General features: G+C 36.2%; 1 protein-coding gene across 1 annotated transcript; it reads left to right on the top strand.

The window, feature by feature from the left end:
* Positions 1 to 429: 429 nt before the first annotated feature.
* Positions 430 to 13,251, top strand: LOC137388290 (uncharacterized). Its single transcript, XM_068074780.1, has 10 exons — positions 430 to 455; positions 2,350 to 2,512; positions 4,770 to 4,953; positions 7,287 to 7,483; positions 8,099 to 8,269; positions 8,587 to 8,695; positions 9,849 to 9,990; positions 10,215 to 10,485; positions 12,491 to 12,545; positions 13,115 to 13,251. The coding sequence occupies exons 1-10, from the start codon at positions 430 to 432 to the stop codon at positions 13,249 to 13,251; spliced, it is 1,455 nt and encodes a 484-aa protein (XP_067930881.1).
* The last annotated feature ends 5,752 nt before the right edge of the window (positions 13,252 to 19,003 follow it).

The following is a 19,003-nucleotide window of genomic DNA, read 5'->3' as shown; positions in this document are numbered from 1 at the left end:
TACATACACCCTATACCCTATAAGAATACATAGAGTCGCTAATGTGCTGGCATAGTTATAGTTCAACTCACAAATTATTAGCGATACGATAAATTATAAAGAAGGCAGACACAACATGCAAAATATATAGGTATACGAGTATATATAAAAGTATATGTTAAACAGAAATTTGTGGCCTGGCGTCCACCACAGTATAACACTGTTTCTACTATTATTTTATTATTATTAAGAAGGCAGACACAACATGCAAAATATATACAAGTAGTTTGAATATAAAAATATATACAATATAATTAAATTAATTTGCTTTATTTGCTACATAATATCTGATTGATGATTGGTTTACTTTATCGGTACTGCAACTGTAACTTTGTCTGGACATTTACCTGAGCTAATATCAGTGTAAATACTGTTCATCTGTCACAGGTCATGGATGATGAAACTGTTGGTGTGAGGTGCGTGTTTTGTTTTACAAAAGAACGACAAATAGTAGACCCCCTTAGACTTCCATGCTCACATGTCACCTGTAAATGTTGTCTCGTTGAACAGTATAAAGAACAGAAGGTAGTTTGGTGTATGGAATGCAAGTAAGTTGTTTTAAATTTCTAATCTCTGAATTTATTCATAGCAACTGTACTTAATCTTCGCTTCTGACAGACAAAATGCAAAATACCAAAATTTCAGAAAAGAATATTTAAAAGTAAATATGGAATCTTTACTATAATAACAGTTGTATCAGTCCTCTTGTCTAAAGCCATGGATAGCGTTTGGCAAAAAGATGGCTCAGCCTGTGGGATTCGAACCCGCAAGCACATGGACATATACTAAGCCATGTGCCTGCTGATCCCTGTGCCCATCAAAGACCCTGGTGTGTTTCGGAACAACTGCGTGCATAGTTATTCTGTGCTTCACTGACACTCCTGAAGGTTTCTCACGACACTGTACTGCCAGAGTACTATTAAATATATTACGTTTGGTTGCAAAGTTGTTAATAATTCACTTTTATAGCATATTTTGCGAGAACAACTACATTTTATGGATTTTAGCAAAAAATCACCAGCAGTGATAAAATTACAAATCAAGAGGCATAAGATTATATTTCATGCTTTTGGATTAAATAGACTGTATGTTTGCCTTAGTGCATGTGTACTGTAGCGTATATTTACTGTAATGTATATGCGCTGTAGTGTATATGTACTGTAGCGTATATGTACTGTAGCGTATATGTACTGCAGTGTATATGTACTGCAGTGTATATGTACTGCAGTGTATATGTACTGCAGTGTATATGTACTGTAGCGTATATGTACTGTAGCGTATAAGTACTGTAGCGTATATGTACTGCAGCGTATATGTACTGTAGAGTATATGTACTGCAGTGTATATGTACTGTAGCGAATATGTACTGTAACGTATATGTACTGCAGCGTATATGTACTGTAGCGTATATGTACTGTAGCGTACATGTACTGTAGCGTATATGTACTGCAGCGTATATGTACTGTAGAGTATATGTACTGCAGTGTATATGTACTGTAGCGTATATGTACTGTAGCGTATATGTACTGTAGCGTATATGTACTGCAGCGTATATGTACTGTAGAGTATATGTACTGCAGTGTATATGTACTGTAGCGAATATGTACTGTAGCGTATATGTACTGTAGCGAGTTACTGCGCTATTCAGTTTGATATTTGTAGCTAAAACAAGTACCAATGCGTAACACTTTTATGGCATCAATTCTAAATTTAGTATTCTGATGTTTGCTCAGAAAGTATTTTCATCCTATTGTTTATTGGTTGAGTACAGAGCCATTTATTTACTTTTGATTTGAACTAAGAATATGATATTGTGGAATTAAAGATAAACTTACACCAAACTTTAGTAGATTTTATCAGAAAGTGTCAGTATTTTTCTAGCATTTGTGATTGTTTTTGGTGTTTGAAGTGATTGAAATGCCAGGATGTTTAAAGATTAAAATTGACAAAACTTGATCGTGGTTAAAATGCACAGAAGAAGAATATGTGTGAAATGATGTCATTAGTTCCTATCGTCGCTACAGTTGATAGCAGCTATTGCGTTCAAGTCGCAGCTTTACGAGTCTCTATTCTGTCAGTCTCTTTGCAACTACAGATGTCATAATTGCACTTTAGCTTGATCTGAGTGTTTTAACTGTGATCAAGTTTTATTGATTTTGAAACATCCTGGCATTCCAATCGCTTCAGAAAACAAAACAATTGCAATTGATAGAAAAATGCCGATACTTTCTGATAACATCTACTAAAGTTTAAAGTACTACAAACTATCTTGTTTCATATAATTTATAAGGACATTTACATACATTTCAGCGAGAGGTTTGGCCATGATGTTACTATAAATAGCCTGGCTGCGTATGCAGCACCTAGGTGTAATCACGAGTGTAACGCATGCATTGATAAGGGGGGAGATATTGAAGAAGCAGTTGTCTACTGTGAAAAGTGCAAAAGAATGTACTGCAGGCATCACAAAGAGGTAAACAATTGCCACTGATTTGTCTAAACTTAAAATCTATAATTTAAATAGAATAAATTAGACGCCATAGTTCACAGGACAGTAGAACCATGAGATGCGGTAAGGTAAAGTAGCCATATGGCGGAGCCTATTAATACTGTTTCTATTTTGGAGAGATACCTATGCAAAGAAGCCTGTTTTTGGTGACTACTCAAAATATTAATGAGATGACCCATGTACCTGTTATTAACGCCGTTCATAAGGTGACTTGTGAGAGAATTTTCTCTGGGTGTTTTGTGCATTAAATTTAGCAACATTTTCAAACTAACTGATAGCTTTATTTATTTCTACCGTTGTTTGTTGTCTCTCTTCAAATCTTGTTATTATTTTTAGCTCCATTTTCATAGCAATTATATTTTTGTATCTCTTTTACCATCACTGGAAAACGGATAAATTTTAGATTTTGTTACAAAATAAAAATAAAATAGACTTACAATAACTTACCTGACTGTAAATATGAAGTATATTAAAGCCTTCCGTGCTACATGATATGAATTGAATATCGTGAAAAAAATAAAAACTTGATTAAACGAGTCATTATGCAACATTTAGCCTGTTGACATACAAAAGTGGCTCCCGCTGGGTTCGGATTGACCACTGAAGACTGAATTATCTGAGGTGCATTCTTCTATGAGATAATCTTTCATATGTGTACAAAGTTCTACAAAAAAAAGTCTGCAAATGGAAGTTATTTGGAGGCTAATAAGAAGCAGGTTGGTTGCAAGGAATCATAACAGCCAACAATTCCAAATGTTGTCAACATTTTGGGGAGTCCTTTTGAGACACAATAATCTTTAAATGCATTTTTTATTAGGGTAATTGATAAAAAGCAAAGGCTGATTATTGTTGTAGTCATACAGTAGGAATCTAAAACACAAAGCTAGGGCTACTTGATTAGGGTTTAAATTAACTTGTTCAAAAGATACAGACAACATTTACATGCAATTTTTTTAAAAGTTGTAACATAGGTTGCTCAGGTTGTGGCATGTGCCAATCATGAGACTGTGTCAAAAAATGTCTTTTTAGCAATCTGGATTCACACCAGTGATCTGGCGCGCATGAGAACAAAAGTTGCCTAACCCTTGTACTCACAGGCTATATATACCCTTAGACTCCCAGGCTATATATACCATATACTCCCAGGCTATATATACCATATACTCCCAGGCTATATATACCATATACTCCCAGGCTATATATACCATATACTCCCAGGCTATATATACCATATACTCCCAGGCTATATATATCATATACTCCCAGGCTATAGATACATGCACCTATATAATGAACTCGAATATTTTGCTTCATCGACCAATACGCTAACAGTAAGTTGGACAAGTTAAATACTATGTAAATGTAGAAAATTGTAAGAGAAAAAAAGCCAATACAGTATATGCTTTCTTTGAGGGAAAAATGTGAATAATTAGTGCAACAGGCAATAATTAGTGCAACAGGCAATAATTAGTGCAACAGGCAATAATTAGTGCAACAGGCAATAATTAGTGCAACAGGCAATAATTAGTGCAACAGGCAATAATTAGTGCAACAAGCAATAATTAGTGCAACAAGCAATAATTAGTGCAACAAGCAATAATTAGTGCAACAGGCAATAATTAGTGCAACAAGCAATAATTAGTGCAACAGGCATATTAGGATGCTAAAGGTTGGTTCACAATATATCGTCGTATGTCAGTGTTAATGACTCAACACCTTGGTGATCGTCTGTGATAACGATGTTCACACTATTACAAACCTATCCGCGTTTACATCAGTGAAATGTCTACGGCATAGTGTTCTCATTATAGAATGCAGTCAAGAAAACAAATAAATACCAGTCCCGCAGCAATTGTCATAAAAGAAAATGCAGATAGAGCAAATCATGATGGCCAATGATCATCCTCGAACTGGTATTTGTTGCACCGGCTGTTGTGGATACTCAGTAGACTATCGGAAAAGCTTGAAAGTTCCAAACTTTTTAAAAGTATATATGTGGCCTCGAAGAAGCCTTCGGTTTACGGTGCACATAATCGAAAAATAATTGCCGATAGGACAATGCTAAAGTATGGCGATGTAGGGTGAACCAGCTCTAAGGGGTTAAAATCTAGTTAGTGGAAGAAGGTTAGATAGGTAGAATAGATAGCGATAAGTAGAGAACGGATAGCGGTCCTTATCAAACTTTCTTATAACAAGAGTACCTAATTCTTGCTCATTTAAGGACCACGCAGGAGCTTTTGGCAAACACAGCACTTTAGCTATTGATGATTATGATGAGCAAGAAGAGCGATTCAACGCAAGCAAATGCACGCATCACCCGACAGAGGAGTGTCACCTGGTGTGTGAACATTGTCTGGAAGTCTTCTGCATCAGCTGCATCAGCCCAAACAATGTCTGCACTAATGGTAATCAGATATGATCTTGCGATCCAGAGGAGAGAGAGTTGATAGTTAAGCATACAGTAGACGCAGTAGACGCATACAATAAGCATACAGTAGACACTCTTATAACGTAAATTCCAGTTAATGTAAAGAGTTTATATAAAGCTTTTTCTTCTTATTACAATATCTATCAGGCCTGAGAGACCGTCAAGAGTGTCGACAAGGCAAAGAGAATAAGTAGCTGTGCGGTTGCTCAAAGATACTTGACACATTGAAGAATAATTTTGTATATACATAGAAGCAGATCCTCAAAAAGAGGCTTCAAGCTTGTTGCACACAATAAAAAAAACATGATTTTATCACCAAAAAAGCGCATTTTATCACAAGCTAGCTTTGTTATTGCGCCTTTTTGAGCTCATTTTTTCGACATTCAGCCTATTAAACATCCTGTAACAAGCTATGAGCAATGTTAATTAGCTTATTTATCTTTCAGAAAAGACAGATTATTTTTAAGGCTGAATTTAGAGAATAATGGGTTGTAAGACACCCATCTCTATAATTCTAGATTGAACTAAACATCCCCAACTTCCGTCCCTAAAAAGCTAGGTTACGTCGCATATTTATGGGCAGGGCTTGTTGTGTCGATTGCGACACCGATATTGAATCGCTGTAAAAAATCGTTAAAAAAGAAACAGAAAGTTAGTGGATCAATCTTTATTTTGAGTACAAAATCAGAGTCAGCGTGTCTGATTTCATTTATGAACAAACAGTGAAAGCTGTTCGTGGCAGTTATGGTTTAAAGTTTTAGTCTGCTAATCGGAATGTCATGGAGTTTTGTTGAAATCAATCTTTTACCTTTACCTCTAACCCTTTTTTCGGAAAAATGGATGGACAGATAGACACTGCTCTTACAATGGTAAATGTGTATTCTTACTTTAATTTATTTTAGACATACACATAATTTATATTTTTTTCACCATAGACTTTTTTTCACCATAGACCTTTTTTTCACCATAGACCTTTTTTTCACCATAGACTACAAAAAAGTGAAAAAATCGATTTAAATTGTCAGGTAAGGTGTACGCTCCCCTTAACTCAAAGGTTGCCTTGCAACAAAATTCATATCACGGTTTTGTTACCAAAAGATTCACCCTGACTGACTCTACTGTGTTGTAGGTGCAAAATATGTCGAAATGTGATTAAAAGCTCTTAAAAGCTCAAAATTGAACAGCTAATCGCAGCCATCACAAAAACGCCATAGGTTGGAATTCCTTTTCAAAACGGCTCAAATGGGACATAGTTGAACACGACAGCTTCTGTTTACACTTTCATGCAACCTCATTCGTCGACATATTTTTGCAAATGTACTTCACGCATTCAATAAAACCATGTCTATTGTCTGTACGTGTCTATTTCATCATCGTTGCAATGCTGTCACTTTGAGCACTGATATCTCAAAACTCACCGTAAAAATTTCTTTAATTTTTAACCTTAGCTCGAAGGAGTGCATATCATCTTCTGATAAACATGATGAGCCTGTTGGTCACCTGTGATAGACAAAAAATGCTGCAGAAATCGTTCGCCTTATTCGGCAGGAAGTATGGTTCACATGATCCGATTATGACTAGATGATTAGACTAAGCTGAAAAGAAACTGTAAAGTAGCGAGCATCTATATTTTATAGGGGCTTTCCGGTAAAACCCAAAGTGTTTGTCATAAACTAGTGCTACGAAACGTTTTATATTGAGCCTTTTTATTTGCCTTTCATTTCACGTGATAACATCACGTGTCAAAATAATAACATGTTGAATTGAGTACGTTGTAGAAATTAAGGGATTCAAAACTACGGTGTTTTCGAGATGGCTGCAATTAACTGTTCATTTTTGAGCTTTTAAGAGCTTGTAATCACATTTTCACATATTTTGCACCTACAACACAGCAGAGTAAGACATGGTGACTCTTTTGATATCTAATAACTGTAATATGAATTTTGTTGAAAGTCAACCTTTAACGTAAAATTACCGTAATCGTGAACTCTAAACCAAATGAGAGTGGTATAAAAAAGAGAAGATTTGTCAACACAAACCAATAATACCGCAATTACTGTAGTCATTAACTTAAAAAGGTAGGTCTAGTTTTTTCCTTTCGGAAGGGCCAAAGGCATGAGCTTGGGACAATCTTGAAACTTCTTAGGCAATCTAAATGTATTTTGTTGTTCATATAACATAAAATCTCAGAAGAGTAAATGTTCTCAGAATGAATTATTTATGTTATAGCATCATCTCCTCTACATGTATTTATTTATTGCAGCCAACAAAATCTTATTGGCAGTTCAGAGTTACCTTCTCTTATTACAGGTAAGGATCATTTGCTTTCCAACTGCCCAGCTTTTGTAGCCAAACTGAAGTCTGAATTTGACAAACGCGTAGATGCCATGAGAACAGCGGAAAGGTCATTAGAAAATCTACTTAAACAAACAGAGATAGCCATTACTAATTTTGGGCAAGAAACGGATGAGATGTTGAATTTGCTGAACGAGACTAAAGACAAACAGGTGAAGGATCATTTTGGTCAAACAGAAATATCTCTCTAGCCTCAGTCACTCTTAAAAAATTAAAGAGTCATAACAAGTACGTGCAGTTATGTGTGAAATGAAATGGAGCCCTTTGTTAAAAAACTAAATTTCTCATTTACAACTTCAACAGTCACTCATTGTGAATTTTGTCAACTATATATGAAATTAATCCTCGGTTTGTCCTGATTTCAAGTATGTAAACCAAAATTATTTTTTTGAATGATTGTGTAGGCTTAAATCTGAACGATGCATTTTTAATGGTTGAAGACAACTGTCTATAATACAGATGTGATCACATGATACATTTTTATTTGCCTATATAAAGTTGTGTACAGTATATAATATAATCTTATTTGATTTTTAAATTTAATAATTTAGTTTTAAGTATATAAGATAATTTAGTTTTACCATATAATGCTGCAATCAAACAGTACAATGACTAACATTATGACAACTAACAGTACAACGACTAGCGGTACGATAACTAACAGTAAAATGACTAACAGTATGACGACTAACAGTAAGACGAATAACGGTACGACGACTAACAGTATGATCAGGAATATGTTGGAATAAACAGCCCTAATCTTACAGATTGCTGCCATCAAGGCTCAGTATAAGGAGCTAGAAGAAGAATTACAGGAGTCGCGAGAAAAGACTAAAAGAAAAATGACAGAATTTAAAGAAGGGAAAGTCAATGCCTTGCTAACGAGCCTGATCAAAAAGAGATCTTTAATAGAGTACAGACAACAAAAGAGTCATCTGGTAAACCATAGTTTGTATATGCAATGTTCATAGTCTGTAAAAGGTAATAACCCCTGTGTACATTTCTATTTATTTTGGACCTAAAAAGAGCAATTAGATGCCTACTAAAATACAAAATCAAAGAGCAATCATTTGCAAAAAATGTTTTTATTTTTTCAATTGTTTCGCTTCAAACAATTAAGTTTATCATAATCTCTTGATAGTTTAGAAAGCTGCCATCTTGACAAATGAAATGAGTACAACAGAAGAAAAATTGACTTCATCCTAAAAACTTGCACAATTCAACAAGTCACCTTGATTGACATACTATTTTTTAGGTGGATATCATAAAGATGCACAAAAATGAAAAAGCAGCAAGAGATCAGAAAACCGATGACCCGCTTCCCAAATTGCTGATAGATGACTCACATCAACTGCAAATAAAAGGTAGGAAGGTGTTACACTGGTGTAATTATGATAACAAAGTATCTGGGACCACTTTGAATAAATGAAGTACAGTCGATGCCCTTATAAAATAAACCTCCTATACCATCAATTCTAAATAGCGTAAATAGATTACATGTATGTAAAGTTTTTGCTCTGGGTTACGTAAAAAATTCCATTTACAATCATACCTCGACATACGAGTGTCTCAGCATAGGAAAAAATTGAGATACGAGCAGAATTTCTACTTTGAGATACGAGTAATCTTTGAGATATCAGCGTACGAGCCAGTTTTTGATGGCCAAGGATGCGAGGGGCCCCTTATGAGAACAAGATTGCTCGGTCTACCTCCTTGAATCAGTTAGAAAGTTTTTAAAAGGGTGACCAAATGTTGTGGGGAACGCGAGACAAAAAGCGCCAAACCGGAAACAGATAATAAAAAATTTAGACAGCAAAATTAAAGTAAACTTAGTAAAAGATTAAAACTTAGCTTCAACTGTTTATTTAGTTTTCAAATTCATTTAACTTAAATGGAAAATTCCTGCTACATAGCGTCACAAAAGTTCTATATTAAACAGGCTGCTGTCAACTCTCTTTCAGGCCACCGATAGACACTACACCTGTTTCAAAGGCAAAAGCTTACATTATTGTACATAGCAATTTTAAATTTTATTGCAGATTTTAACAACTAAATAGATATTTATTACTTTGTTAGGGTAGGTACTGAAATACGATTAAAAACCTGTTTCCCACCGTAGTATCCTGTTGTATGTGTTTTCTTAATGTATGGTAATGAATTAATTTGTATTTAATTATTTTTTATTTATTATATAATAAAAATAGTGCCTTGAGACACGAGTAAATCAACATAAGAGCTTTGTCCAATTAGGCTTCTATGTAGAGGCATGATCGTAGTGTAAAATTCTTCTTCTGTCATACAGAAGCTCTCTGAAGTTGATGCGAGTTTAATCTATGACATACACAAACAGGTTTAGCTCCCCCTCTGTCACACTTTATGAGCCACACGTCCAGATTAGAATAATCTCAGATAACTTGTCTACCTCAACCCTAGCCATCGAGGTTACGGGCGTACTATGCATCATGCTAAGGCTATGCAAAATCATAAATCGTTCAGTTTTATCTGCTTACTTTTTAGATCAGAGGCGAGACATTGAAGTCGGCATTGTAACTGCAGACACCATCGCTATTACTTTTGCGCCACCCAAATCATTGGTTTTGCAAAAATCTGTTAGAACTTCTGGTTTTTGTCATGGAATGTGCCATTATGAAGGCAACCTGTATGTGTGCCTTGAAAATGGCAACATCGATGTTTACGACAAAAATTTTCAAGCTAAGACGCTTGTGTCGCTAAAATCAAACCATTTACTTTCTGGTCTGGCAATAGATCAAAATAGGATGTATGTTCTTGTAAACCAGAAGAGTTCTTTCAAACTCCATACTTACGATTTGTTCGGAAATCTCGTTCATGAAAAGAATCGCAGTGATACATGTTTGTACACAGACCAGCCATTGTCTCAAATCAACTTGTTATTCCCGACTACCGAAAGTCTCAAATCATAGTTCACTCTCTTGATGGTACTGTTTCCAAAAAAGTTCGACATTCTGCACTAAAAGAGAATGGTGTCTCAGTTTGCGCCATTGATATTAACTCTGTCATTATCACAACATTCAGCGACTCAAAGGTGTGCAAAGTTGACCTTTCTTCCGAAAAAGAGATTTGGGTCTGTACAAATGTTAAGAATCCACAAGCAGTGATCTTGCATGAAGGCAAGGTTTGTGTTGCAAGTCATCACATGTTATCCTTCCTTGACAGGGATACAGGTACGGTGCATTCTATACAATGGCTTTAAAAGCTTACTCTAACCAGTTTTTGCAGGAGTCCATCCATTTTTAATCATATCTCATACTGACTGGTAGTGTATTTCTGGATATTTCTTATGGTATTATAGTTAAACATAATTTTTATTCACCTATCCATCTCTTAAATGTGTGAGCAATACCTCACAGATTGACTATGATGTCTCCTTAGCTCACTGCAAGCAGAGACTGTGCGCTTGTTTTAAGAGCATTGCTGTACTAATGGCTTTGTGATCTTGGCTGGACATGTCTGAGTCCAGTTGCCGAAGGCAACTTTGATGATTGGAGATATGCTTAGTTGCAGAGAGCAATTTAAAGGTTTGCTTGCAACAAAATTCCCATTACAGTTATTTGGTATCAAAAGACTCACCATGTCTTACTCTGCTGTGATGTAGGTGCAAAATATGTGAAAATGTGATTACAAGATCTTAAAAGCTCAACACCGAACAGTTGTTCGCAGCCATCACAAAAACGCCGTAGTTTGGAATCTCTTTACTTCGATAATGTTCTCAAAACATTTTGGTTATTGTTTTAATCCAGATGTTATCACGTGAAATTAAAGGCCAATAAAAAGCTCAATATAAAATGTTTCGTAGCACTACTTTATGACAAACACTTCGGGTTTTACTGGAAAGCCTGTATCAAATATAGACGCTCGCTACTTTGCAGTTTCGTTTCAGCCAGGTTGAATCATTTAGTCGTAATCTGATCATGTGACCCATACTTCTTGCCAAATGGCGCGGGCATTTTCTGACTAGTACAGGTGACCAACAGACTCCTTATGTTTATCAGAGGATATGCACTCCTTCGAACTAAGGTTTAAAAATTAAACTAACTTTTTGGTAAGTTCTGAGATATCAGTGCTCAAAGTGACAGCATTACGATGATAATGAAACAGACGCGTAAGGACAATAAACATGGTTTTATCGAATGTGTGAAGTATATTTGTGAAATATTTTGACGAATGAAATTGCATGAAAGTGTAAACAGAAACCATTGCGCTCAGCTATGTCTCATTTGAACCGTTTTGGAATGAGATTTTAATCTACGGCAGTTTTCGTGATGGCTGCGATTAGCTGTTCATTTTTGAGCTTTTAAGAGCGTGTAATCACATTTCCACATATTTTGCATCTACAACACAGCAGAGTAAGACAGTAAATCTTTTGATACCAAATAACTGTAATGTGAATTTTGTTGCAAGTAAACCTTTAAGGTTGGATGTCTTTCCTGTTAACACCTGTGGCCTTCTTGGAAATTGAAGCCCAACCTGCGGTTGCAAGTCAGGGTCTCTAGACCACTAGGCCACGGCGCAAAATAAATGACTCTGACCATAAGGAAGAGGAAAATTTCTCTTAGTATGAACTTTTACCTATTGTAATAGTGATAACCTCTTTATTGTAGAGGTTAACACGCCCATCTTAAATCAGGTTAACACACCCAATCACGTACTTCGGGTTTCATTTGCTACATGTATATAGATAAATCTCAGTTTGCCATCTGTCCAGTTACAGCGATTAAAATCTAGGAATAAGAAATCCACATCACAGAAGGTTTGATCTGAGAACCTCCCAGAAATTAGACCAGCGATGTAAACTACTGCACTACGATACCCAAGCTATTTTTACTTATGCATTAAATCGGATAAAATACTTCCCTTAGTAGCCTTAGTACCTTAATCTTCGTAGTGATTTCTAGTGTACGATGACTTCTCATGGTACACTAGACTGCCAGCACACTAGTAGATGTAAGTCTTAACGTTTTCAACCAAATAAATCTAAAAAAGAATTTTTAGTCTAAAATAGATAACTTTTTATCTCATAATCATATGTCCGGTATTTCAAAACCTACTGATTCTAAAGGTCGGTGTTAAAACAGTTGTTAAAAAGCTCAAGCTATTTAATAGCATTCTGATTTTAACAGTGTGAGACTAGTGTGGCAGGTGGCATGGGTGACAAGCTTGTATTTGGTAGGGCAGGTAGGTGGCAAGTGTGGAATAAGTATGTGGCTAATGGTGTCAGATGTGTGTAATGTCGGCGAAAAGTTCCATTCCTTATATTATGCGAATATAATAGGTATGACCTGTGTTTACAGACTAGTTGATGTATCATATGTAGAGCTCCACAATATGATGATTTAATTGTTTGGTGGTGATTTTCAAGGTGGACGATTTGAAAGTCGCCACCGTTTAAAGAGATATCGCCAATGGTATGAACGATAATTGTGTAATGGCGATTTATTTCACACCTGACGATTTTCAGAGTTAGTGATACTGGAACTAAAGCGCACGGACGGTCTAGTCTTATAATAAGCTCATTCTATGGCCTCCCACCAACAACCATTCATGAAATGATACTTTTAAAATGACATATACAAAAATATTAATAAAATTGTAAAAGGTTGTTACATAATGATATTGCGAATTGCGATATATCGGAAATCTTCCATTTGCAGTATCAAATCGAATCGTCTGTTGATTTTGGAAATCATGAAGCTCTAATCATATGAGAATGAAAATCATACATTAAGCAATGCCATTTGATGTAGGAAAGAAATTAGGAGAGCTGGCAGCTGGGATTAGCACTGAAGGCAGCAGATTTATAGACCTGGCCATTATCAACAGCACTGTGGCTATCTACGACGAGGCATCAGGCTTGCTTTCATTTTACAAAATGGAATACTGAAACCGTGGAGAACTATCAAAGATGAAGTGTTTTGTATTTCAATCAGAAGAGTTACTGATTTCATTCATACATTGTTTGAGAGTTTTTACCAAAGAAAAATAGTGATATATTTAACTCAGCTTGTGCTCAGGTGATTTTCTGCGTAAACAATTCATCACCTAAGAAACATCATGACAAATTATTTACAGACTGTGACTGACGCCGTGACTTCTTAACCATTTAGATCACCAAGTTTTCAATTTTAATCTTGAGTTTGCTTTCTCTTTTTGTTCAGCAACCTAATGTTTATCATAGTAAATTATTTATTTAATTTAGTATAATTTTTCTCAGCATAAATTTATACCGAAATGCAGTACAACTTTAATTTATTATTTTTTTTATAGTTTATGGATTTATTTCAGTCTTGAAAACAAAATTCAGAAAAAATTCATTAGCACGTTTTTATTGTGACTATACACGAACTTATGCTAGAGTTCCTAGCTATTGGAGAACTTACACTAGACCAGTTCACTGAAACATGTTTTATACACTAAACAGCAGCTACTGCATACTAGGCCTATATATTACACAAATAAAACATGCTAAAATACAAAACTGTGGCGTTTGCATCAGAATGCTGTTTTTAGCTGATTGTACACAGGATAAGTTTGTTGAAACAGGAGTGTGAAGGTGTTATGTGTGGTTTTCAAGGAATTCCCTTACTCTAATTCCGCAATAACATCAAAGATCGATGACTCCTGCGTTTCTTGCTCTATCCTGACTATGCGTTTATGGTTAATGGCTTGAATGCTATTAGCTCTATTATGACAGTTGTGAGTAGATGGTTTTGATTTTAACGTTTGACCTAGTTCTTTAAGGCAAGCTTCAACTGTATTAATAATAAAGTATTTTGTGTAGCAATAGAAATATTCTTTATTCTCATAAACCAACACCTAATACATGAGTAGCAAAATTCTAGGATAAAGTAAAGATAACAAAATGTAGTGAGAGCTATAATAGTATAGTAGTATAAAGTATACCCTTTTGCCGAACAGCTGTATCTGCTCTTAAGCTCAGTCTTGCACATCCACAAGTCTTCAATGTCAAAAGAGGATGAGCTATTAAAATTGTTTTCTTTTATCGATATTTTGCATAGCCTGAGGGCAGGTATATAAATGTCCAGGATTATATCTTTGTCATAGGAGTTAGTCCATTGAAGGTAGCACTGTCTTTGAGTACATCATCACAAGAACGCTTATCTTGCAGGCTGGTATGCCATGATTACTTAGCATTGCTTTTGTTGGCGCTTGTGTCTATCAGGGAAAAGTACTGAGTTAAGGTACTTTTTATTTTTGGTGGGGTCTAGTGATCGTTGGTGGATTTAATTGCTTCTTCATCTTTTTGCCAGTTTCTCCAAGGGTGTTGACGTAATTTCTATGATTGATTGCTCCAATTTTGAAGTTTCTAATTTTTTTTGAAATTTACAATTACACGTACTGGATCTTTTGATATTTTTTAGGTCTTGCTGCTTGCACGTAATGTATGCTTGTCCCATGGTCTAGCTGCATTCCCTGTTGGTATGCTGTTTTCGCAATATTTCCATACAACTCCATATCTCCGTTGTTAAAGAACGATATGTCCTCATATCATGGTGAGGTTGATGCTGGGGTAAGGGTAGTAAAAAGTATGCATGAGATAAAAATAGAAGTTATAAAGTTGTGGTTAAAATAGCAATATTCAAAACCAATATAATAAATATGGATTTTGGGCCAATATAAATAAAGTTGAACACAATTAATAAAACCAAAATTATGAGTTAAAACCCAAAACCCTAAGGACATTAAAAGTAGCCATTAAATTTTGTTTTTGATTTTCTCAAAGCAATAAGGCATATGTTAAGCGTAGTAGAAGAATATGCTTGTTAGTTCCCCAATTTAGGCAAGTGTCAATTGTCATATCATAATCGCGTGTTACTGTTCAGTTGTTTGTATCGTGTCTCCGCTGGAAAAGTAAACGGGTCTTCCCATATGTCGGTATGTATGGGCAGTTGTTAGTGGCCTGTAGTCATTGGTCTAATGGTCAGGGCAGAAGGCTAAATCTTGAAATATACCCTTCATATAACAACAAAAACTGGCATGCCTCTGGGAATTCTAAAATCACAAAAATATATGTTATAGTATGCACGGCTCAGCTGTGTGAAAGTCATTTTCATTCTGCACTACTGCAGCTACTTACTGAAAAAAATGGTTGAAACATCTGTGTTCATTACTAACCTGTCTTATCGTAAAAATAGAAAATCAACAGAAATTACAAGTATTAAGCGAATTCATTTTCTGGTAAGAGTTGTGCCTATTTCACAGAGTTTATCCTAAAAATTTAAAAGTCAATTTTTATTACATGGAGTGAGGCATGTCACCTATCTCTTACAATGGCTATAGTTAATTTCCATCTCAAAGTCATGAGAACCATGGTGTTGTCAATTAAATTAGGTATTAATCAGCCACTATCCGGGATTGGTAAAACGATACGGCACTCTGTACCTGCTAAAGAAATATAGTTGTTAGAATGTGGTGAGCAATATGTCGAGTTACTAGTTATAAATGGCCAAACACTAATGATGGCAGGGTCTAAGTACTGTACAATGTTTATAATTGCATGTATTGTATTATTTTATATTATAATTCATTTCATAATTTTTAATGAAGCAACCAGGACCTTTGTGGACGCTGTGATTGTCGAGTTACTAATATTTGTGAGAAGTCCAGTTAGGCAAGATTGGGAGAGGAGGCACTACCACGGGTCCTGGCAGACCAGGCAAGTTTCTGGTGTGGGTATGTATTGCTTGATCACTACCTTGTGTCTGTGTCGGTAGCAAGTCTGTATCTTTACCTTTAGGTAACAAAATCCGAGATCCCTGCCGGCAGGGAAAAAGGTTTTGAGGAGGAAGACCTATGTAAGGGCCATGCAAAGAGGGATTGTGAGGTGTCTGCATGGGGCCCAGTTTTGCCAAAACTGTGGGCAATTTACCCATCAGGACCTCTGGTGCAAGTGCAACAGCGGGGTGTAGCTCCATATTTTTAAATAATAAATTTATTGAGAAACAAAAATCTGAGCTTTGCTCATATGTATCTTAGTTGTTCTCCACTGATTGTAGTGGAAATCATGACATAAATTTCCCTTACTATACGTCAGTGCATGCAGGGGAGTTCTAGAGGAATTAATTCCAGTTAATTCCAGTGGGAATATTCCGTGATTACTCATGTCGAAGTCTAAGTAGTCTGAGTAGTCCAACACTTCTTGGTCAGGGTAGCTTTCAGCTGGCTACGGTTTCGGTTACTCTGAGAAGGTAGATGTTTAGTTGTGTCTATTCATTCTCATTGTATAGAATCTCGGAGAAACCATTTTTTCGTGATTCTGTAGCTCCTGAAACTCAAGTCGATATGGCAACATTGCCAACACAACCGGTCTTGGGGAAGAGGGTGATCACTCCTGATTTTTCGATTTTTTAACCTGATGCACTTTCTTCGGCATGGTATCCCAGTGCACCGACGAGGGCGACTTCGCTGTCCTGGTTACTTCGAATAAGTAGGGGATCACCTCGTTGTGTTGTTCATTTTCCCACTTTGCTGTATGTAGTATTAACGTTCCTTATTATTAGTTTTTTGTAGCTCATGATACTCTATATGATGCAATGACTCTCGAATTGATGGGTGGTCACCCCTGACTTTCCAATTGTTGTTGGTGAGTTGTTAAACTCACGGTTATTTGTATATTATTTCTGCAAAGATAAAATTAGATTTCTTCAGTTTTTAAATGGTTATCTTGAGTAAGCAGTATCTATCATTGTCTCATTGCAGATCCCAAGCTTGCTGTGCCTTCCTGTATTAGAGGGGCCTTTCTGTATTGGAGGGGCTTTTCTGTATTGGAGGGTCCATGTTGATTGTTGTTATAATCGTTTTTTATAGTTGTTGTTTTAAAAAAATTGTTTTTTTAACCTTGGCTTGTTTAATCGTAGTTCGAGTGGAGTTAATTCTTGAAAAAGAGTCCGTTTTAGTCCAAGAATCTTGTTCCAGTTGTGTAGGTAACAACTGCAACTATTTGTAATATTCAAAATCTTTCATCTGTTTTGGCTTAGGGCTTCTTCATAATCCGTGAGCTCTCTTCTTCTTTCGTTCTTGATTATAGCTGGGTGATAGGGTCAGGCTATGTTTTGCTGTTGGTTCATGAATTACCCTGATTTTTTTGTTTACAGAATTTTCGTGCATGCGCAACGCCTGAGCGCTTCCGGGATTGTTAGTAATTACATGCGACTAGCATGAAAATGTAGCTGTACAGTGTATTTTATCTTAGTTTTATGTTTTGTTATTCTTGTAAATAAGTAGTTTAGCAGGTTTTGTTTATGCTAAGATCATGATGAAATAGCTTTTATTTAGCTCTATTATGGCAGGTGAGTGATATATGGGTGATAACCACACTGTCATTGAACAAGAAGTAACTAAACTGGCTAGCTTAGCCAGCAAAGTTAGTTAAGTTATCCTTTGATATTAGCCTATCTTATTGATCTTTTGTTAGATCTATGCATCATGAAAAAGTATCAAAGCCCTTTTTTATCATACTCGGTTTATTGTTCCTCACAGTTATTTGTTATTAGTATTAACTAGTATTAATCAATTAATATTTAATACATCATATAAATAATAAAATTATCAAGATTCATTATGTGAGATAAGTATATCTTGACGTCAAGCATCAGCATCCGTTCCTACTGAACTGTTATTATATCATACCAGCATCCTACCATTCCCATATCCCATGTAGACAATTGTCAGGTCAGGTGCTAGCCTGCTACTGGTAACCATGTAACCCAGTACTACCTGTGCCATGGGTCGGGTCGCCGGCGACTAAACCGGCAACCCCTCCCTTTCTTTGAAAGGAGGGTTTGGAGGGAACCAAAAACAACATCCACCCAACATTCGGGCATGTACTATCCCGACAGCAAAAACACCAGTTGGAAAGGACGAAAGAATCTCTTGCAGATCAACGGCCGCGTACTGCAACTTGTCATACTTCCAATTGTCTAGGTCTTCTTGCCATTGGATCAGAGTATGACTAGCCAAGTTAGTGGATCTCTGCAGTGCATCAGAAGAACCACTTAAATCCACGCACAGCTTTCTGCTTGCACCAAACCAACCAGAAACTGCACTGCCTTTTTACACTTGTGTGGACAACTGAGAAAATACCTGATGAATTATGTGATGCACTGATTGTTACCATCTTCAAAAAAGGAGATAGGACGATGTGTGGGAACTACAGGGGGATATCCCTCTTGTCAATAACGGGGAAGATTCTAGCTAGAATTTTGTCCTATAGACTCTCCAGTGTTGCGGAAAAAATTCTTCCAGAGACGCAGTGTGGTTTTAGGCCTGGCAGGGGTACAGTAGATATGATATTTGCTGCTAGACAGATCCAGGAAAAATGCCGAGAACAGAACAAGGACCTCTACATGGCCTTCATAGACCTTACCAAGGCTTTCGACACTGTTGACAGACAATCTCTCTACAAAGTACTTGAGAAAATCGGCTGCCCTCCCAAATTTGTGGCTATTGTGCAGCTTCTGCATAATGAGATGAACGCATCAGTTTTGGTGGATGGCCAACAAACGGATCCCTTTGGAGTAAAAACTGGGGTGAAACCAGGCTGCGTGATTGCCCCAACGCTGTTTTCTATCTACTTATGTGCTGTACTACACCTTGTGAAACAAGAACTCTGAAGG

This window comes from Watersipora subatra, chromosome 2 (genome assembly GCF_963576615.1).
Source record: "Watersipora subatra chromosome 2, tzWatSuba1.1, whole genome shotgun sequence".
NCBI lineage: Eukaryota > Metazoa > Bryozoa > Gymnolaemata > Cheilostomatida > Watersiporidae > Watersipora > Watersipora subatra.
The sequence above is the reverse complement of the archived record's forward strand: the minus strand, read 5'-3'. Positions and strand labels throughout refer to the sequence as shown.

Coding starts and splice junctions, on each gene's coding strand:
- LOC137388290 (XM_068074780.1), top strand. CDS start 430: ATGGATGATGAAACTGTTGGTGTGAG. Junction 456..2,349: donor GATGAAACTGTTGGTGTGAG/GTGCGTGTTTTG, acceptor CATACATTTCAG/CGAGAGGTTTGGCCATGATG. Junction 2,513..4,769: donor ACTGCAGGCATCACAAAGAG/GTAAACAATTGC, acceptor TGCTCATTTAAG/GACCACGCAGGAGCTTTTGG.